This window comes from Equus przewalskii, chromosome 22, assembly GCF_037783145.1.
Source record: "Equus przewalskii isolate Varuska chromosome 22, EquPr2, whole genome shotgun sequence".
Taxonomy (NCBI): domain Eukaryota; kingdom Metazoa; phylum Chordata; class Mammalia; order Perissodactyla; family Equidae; genus Equus; species Equus przewalskii.
In genome coordinates, this window is record NC_091852.1 from 25,884,944 (window position 1) to 25,889,665 (window position 4,722).

The 4,722-nt window shown below is 45.2% G+C and overlaps 1 protein-coding gene across 1 annotated transcript; it reads left to right on the plus strand.

Annotated features, from left to right (window-relative positions):
- Nucleotides 1-1,441: 1,441 nt before the first annotated feature.
- Nucleotides 1,442-4,111, plus strand: TPD52L3 (TPD52 like 3). Its single transcript, XM_008541644.2, has one exon. It carries the CDS (start codon nt 1,951-1,953, stop codon nt 2,587-2,589), a length of 639 nt encoding a protein of 212 aa, XP_008539866.2. The 5' UTR covers nt 1,442-1,950; the 3' UTR covers nt 2,590-4,111.
- The last annotated feature ends 611 nt before the right edge of the window (nt 4,112-4,722 follow it).

Sequence of the window (4,722 nt, forward strand, 5' to 3'; positions counted from 1 at the left end):
AAGTCTTTAAGTTCACATGCTCCGCTTCAGCAGCCCAGGATTTCGCGGGTTCAGATCCTGGGTGCAGACATGGCACCACTCATCAAGCCATGCTGAAGCCACATCTCACACGCCACAACTAGAAGGACCCACAACTAGAAGAAATATATACAACTATGTACCGGGTGGCTTTGGGGAGAAGAAGGAGAAATAAAATCTTTAAAAAAGCTTAACAAAGGATTTCACACTTTGAATTGAAGGGCAATGAAACATAGAAACAAGAAAATAGTTTGGTTGGTGGCTGAAACAACTCAGAGAAGGAAAATCAAGTGCAAGTTCAAATCTGGTGATTTGGAATCTCAATTTTGAATGAACAATATGTATCTCGTGTTATGTAGCTTATTAAATCAGAGGCTTCTTTACCCTTCATCTTCAGTTTTGAAAGAGGATTTCTGGTGCAGAGTCAGAGCATTTCTGAAACCGCTAGTGGTTCTGCAGGCAATGGAGGAAAAGTCCACTCTCTGGAACAAAATAGTTTTTAGGCAGTCCTTGCTGCCCTTTCAGGCCTTTACATACATAGCCAAACCCCTCAACAGCCCTCAGGTTTCCAACAAGAACAGTTTTCATTTTTTGAATCTAGGGAGGCACATGCTTCAGGACAAGATGAATAGACACTACTGACTTATGGGAAAGGGTTATTGAATATAAACCCAAAGGAGGGCTGGAGTTGGTTCGGATGCCCAGCTAGATGCTTCATGGCAGCTACATGAGTATGGCAATTTGCTGAAATTTGCTGAGGATCATACCATGTTCCACGAGATCATCCTTGCAAGAACTACCAGCATATCCAACAAAATCACTGGAAGCTCAGAATTGCTCAAGGCTATTCCCTGGGAATGGGCAGCCAGACAATGAGCTAAGTGACACCTGACCACCTGCCCTCACTGGATTGAAGTCCTGACTCTTCCACTGTATAAATTACAAGCTCTGAATAGAAATAGAGGATACGGTGGGTTGACCTCCTGACAGACACTGTCCAACTGCTTCCACTTTACTGTGCAGATCACCTCCCACAACTCATAACCCTGTAGGTGGGCAGACGTGCCTTCAGAAATGTGAGTAAATGCTTGGAAAAGAAAGAAAATGCATCTACAATATTGAAAACCCATGTCCCGTCCATTTGCATATGTCTTATTCCTTCTCTCCTAAATTCTCACAGTACAATAGTCCTTGCTTTATGAAGCATAAATTTAACACAACTGTCATAGATTTACTCATTCTTCTCCCAAAATAACTGACAGGTGTGACTGGTCAGACTCACTGAGCTCGGCTGTCCCAAGCCTGTGGCACTGTAGAGACTTCACGCCATGGGAGCATGTTAGTCACCACTGGACTCGAGTTCTGAGAGGCCTTCACATCCACTGTATGAGTGGTGCTAGGAGTTTCTCGAGGCCCCGTGGGGAACCTGGGAAGGGAAGAGGGGGCGGGTACGAGGCCAGAAGTGCTCGACTCCCTGCCCTACTTTGGCGCAGTTTTTCTTTATGTATAAGGCTTTTCCGTAAATTTCTGTTGATACAAAGGGTTCAAGGGTTTGAAATGGCTGGTGTGGTAGAAGGATGTCCTTAAGAGGAATCAGACTTGGTTGAAGGCCGGGACCTGTCACTCACTGTGACAGCAGGGAAGGTGAAGATACCTTTCCTCTCTGATGATAATCGCAGCACCGCCTACCTCACAGGGTCGCTGTGAACTCAACACACCTCCACCAGGGTACTGGCAGCCGGTCGAGCCGGCTCTGACAGCGGCCACCTTCCGACCGGAAGTCCCGCCTCTGCGACCCTGCCCCGGCTGGAGCCCCGCCACCCCCAACCCCCTCCACCACACACCCGGAAGTGGACCTCGCGGGCGGCCGCGTCCGCTCCAGACGCCAAGACGTTCACCCACCGCCTGGGCGGCCACTCCACTGACCGAGCTATGGATCCGTCCCGCCTGGAGTCCCACCCCACCGGCCGAGAGTCTGACCCCGCAGGCCTAGATTTCCACTCTGCTGGCCGAGATGATTTCTCCACTGGCCACCAGTTCGACTCTCTCTACCAAGAATTGGACCTAGACTCTCTTAACGAAGATCTTTTTCCTCAGTCCATGCCAGAGACCTCCGAGGACACATACGAATCCCACCCGACTGCCCAGCCAGTGGCTCTCACAGAGGCCCAGCAGAAGGAGCTCATATCCCAGCTCACGAAATTGGAGGTGGAGATTGTCGCCCTGCGCCAGGCGCTGGCCGCCAAAGAGAGACGCTGCGTGGAGCTCAAGAGCAAGCTGGGCCTCACGGCCTCGGTGGGGCTGAGGCGGAATCTGTCCAAGAGCTGGCACGACGTTCAGGTCTCCAACGCCTACGTGAAAGAAAAGACGTCAGCTGCCCTGTTCGCCGTGGGCTCTGCCGTCTGCAGGAAGCTTGCAGACGTCAAGAAGTCGGCCACATTCAGATCCTTTGAAGGTCTGATGGGGACAGTCAAGTCCACAGTCGCAGGTGGCAGAGAGCTGGGCAGTGACTGCCTTCCTTCTTCAGCGAGGACTGGGGATGACCTGCTCGCCTTTCTGGAGCTGGAATGATCCCCTTGGGAACCTGGCCACCTAACCAGTGCAAGAACTCCTTTCCTCGTCACAGTTGCAGTTCTGCCCATCTAAGACAAGTAGCCAGACCACAACTCTAAAGTTAATTCAGGAAATGGACAGAGTCCAGTTTTGAGAAAAGCAATGCCCATTTGTACATAGATATTTGCTGCCGTTGAGATAGAGAACCCAACGTTTTGTATCCAGTTATTTTACACTCAAGTTTAAGCATGAAATGTTATCACTATACTAGCCTTTCTGGGGTTGCATTTAAATGGACAGGACAATGGCTCCAGAGGTTTCTTAGGCAAAGCTCAAACTCTTTTTTGTAAAACTGGTCCATGGGAAGGCCAAAGTAGGTTTCAATTTAGAACTGGGAAAAGGTATGAGATAATCTGTAATTTTACCCCCTTCCATTTCCTTCCTTCCTTCTCTAAATCTCAGAAGGAACCTTGAAACCTCCATCTGGGCTGCGATTTTTATTTTAAAAAGATCATCAAGAAAACTCGTTTTTCTCTTGAGACCCTCAGAAAGGGGGAAAAATATTAGTAGACTAATTGTTACATAATACTATAACTTTTATAAAACTTGATTTTATTTTAAGCTCCTAATTAAGCAAAATAACTTTACCTACAATTTAGGAGATTGTTGACTACTTTGGACGCAAGCTGAAATTGCAACTTTACTTTGCCGTGTGCTTTGTTTGTAATCTCTTTATATATCAAAATGAAGGTTTTAAAGTTTAACCCTTGTGGCAGCATGTCTCTGCCACGGCAGCATGCCACCTAAAAGGAAGAATGTTGCTTCTCTGTTCTGCAGCAGTTCCTAGTTAGATACCAGCTCCTCAGCTGGAGGGAAACCAGCATAACCAAATTTAAGAAAGATAAACTTGTTTTAAGCAACATTTAAAACAGAATGCCTCTCCCCTGTAATGCTGGCTGTCATGCCTTTGAAGGGAGCTAATTAATTATATGTCACTGGTCACCTTGACTCCAAGTCTGTCCTTGTTTATAGTTAACCCCAACGGAGGAGGAAACAGAACTCAACCCTCAGGGAAATGTCAGGTTAATAGGAACCTGTAGGAACCTGGTTTCAGTTTGTTCGAACTTTCTCGTATCTGATTTTCACAAGAGGAATGATACTTTTTGTTTTGTTTCCTTTTCCATTTTCAAAATGCCAAGACCTGCCAGCACTATCATTCCTCCTGTTCCACTGCCTGAGTTGGAAGTTTATGTCTTACTGGCTTTCAGCAGGGGGTCTAGAACCTTTATTTGCTTGGGTGTATATTGATAACATCTCATTGCATAAAGACAGTCATTCCAGCCTAAGAAAGTGATCCTGTTTTGTTGATTCTTGAATGCTTCCCCTATACTTTTTGGATTTCCTACAAGCAAAGCCAAATACCACTATACATGCAAAAGCACCTGGTAAACTGTAAAGTCACTGATGTATCCCAACCCACAACAGATTTCTGAAGACAAAGTTTTGCTTGGATTAAAACAAGTTGTTCAACTATTTTAAATGTTTGTTCTTTTAATTTTTTATCAGCCAAAATGGTTTTCTATGTTGAACAACTAGAGACAAACTTGCAGCATGCATAAAGCCCAAGTAGTCCAACAGGCACAGGATTTGACCCCATCCCACAGAAAGCCTCATGTTAGGAAAAGTCTCAGACTGACATCATGGGCCAAACAAAAATATATTCTATTTTATTTAATAATTCAAAAAAATTCAATAACAGTTTCCTCCAATAAATCTTCAACTCCCTGAGAGCAGTAAAGAGCATATCTATTTTTCTTCATCATTGTATTCCCATGCCTGGCTCAGGGTGGATGTTCTATAAATACGTGTTGAACTAATGAAAGAATCAATATCACATACTTCAGACATCAAATCTTGAATCCAAAAGATGATCAACAACATGAACTGGTTGACAAATTCCTCCTCCTTTTAAACAAAGCATTTTAATTCCCTATTCAAAGACAATTTGAGACCTTCTACATGTGAGGCACCGTGCCAGGCTCAGAAAGCTCAGAAGACACAGATATTAGACATAGTCCATGCTCCCTAGAAACAGATCTTCAAATCGTTACAATTCACTGCAGTATGTACTAAAATTGAGGAAGTCTGTGA

Coding starts and splice junctions, on each gene's coding strand:
- TPD52L3 (XM_008541644.2), top strand. CDS start 1,951: ATGGATCCGTCCCGCCTGGAGTCCCACCCCACCGGCCGAGAGTCTGAC.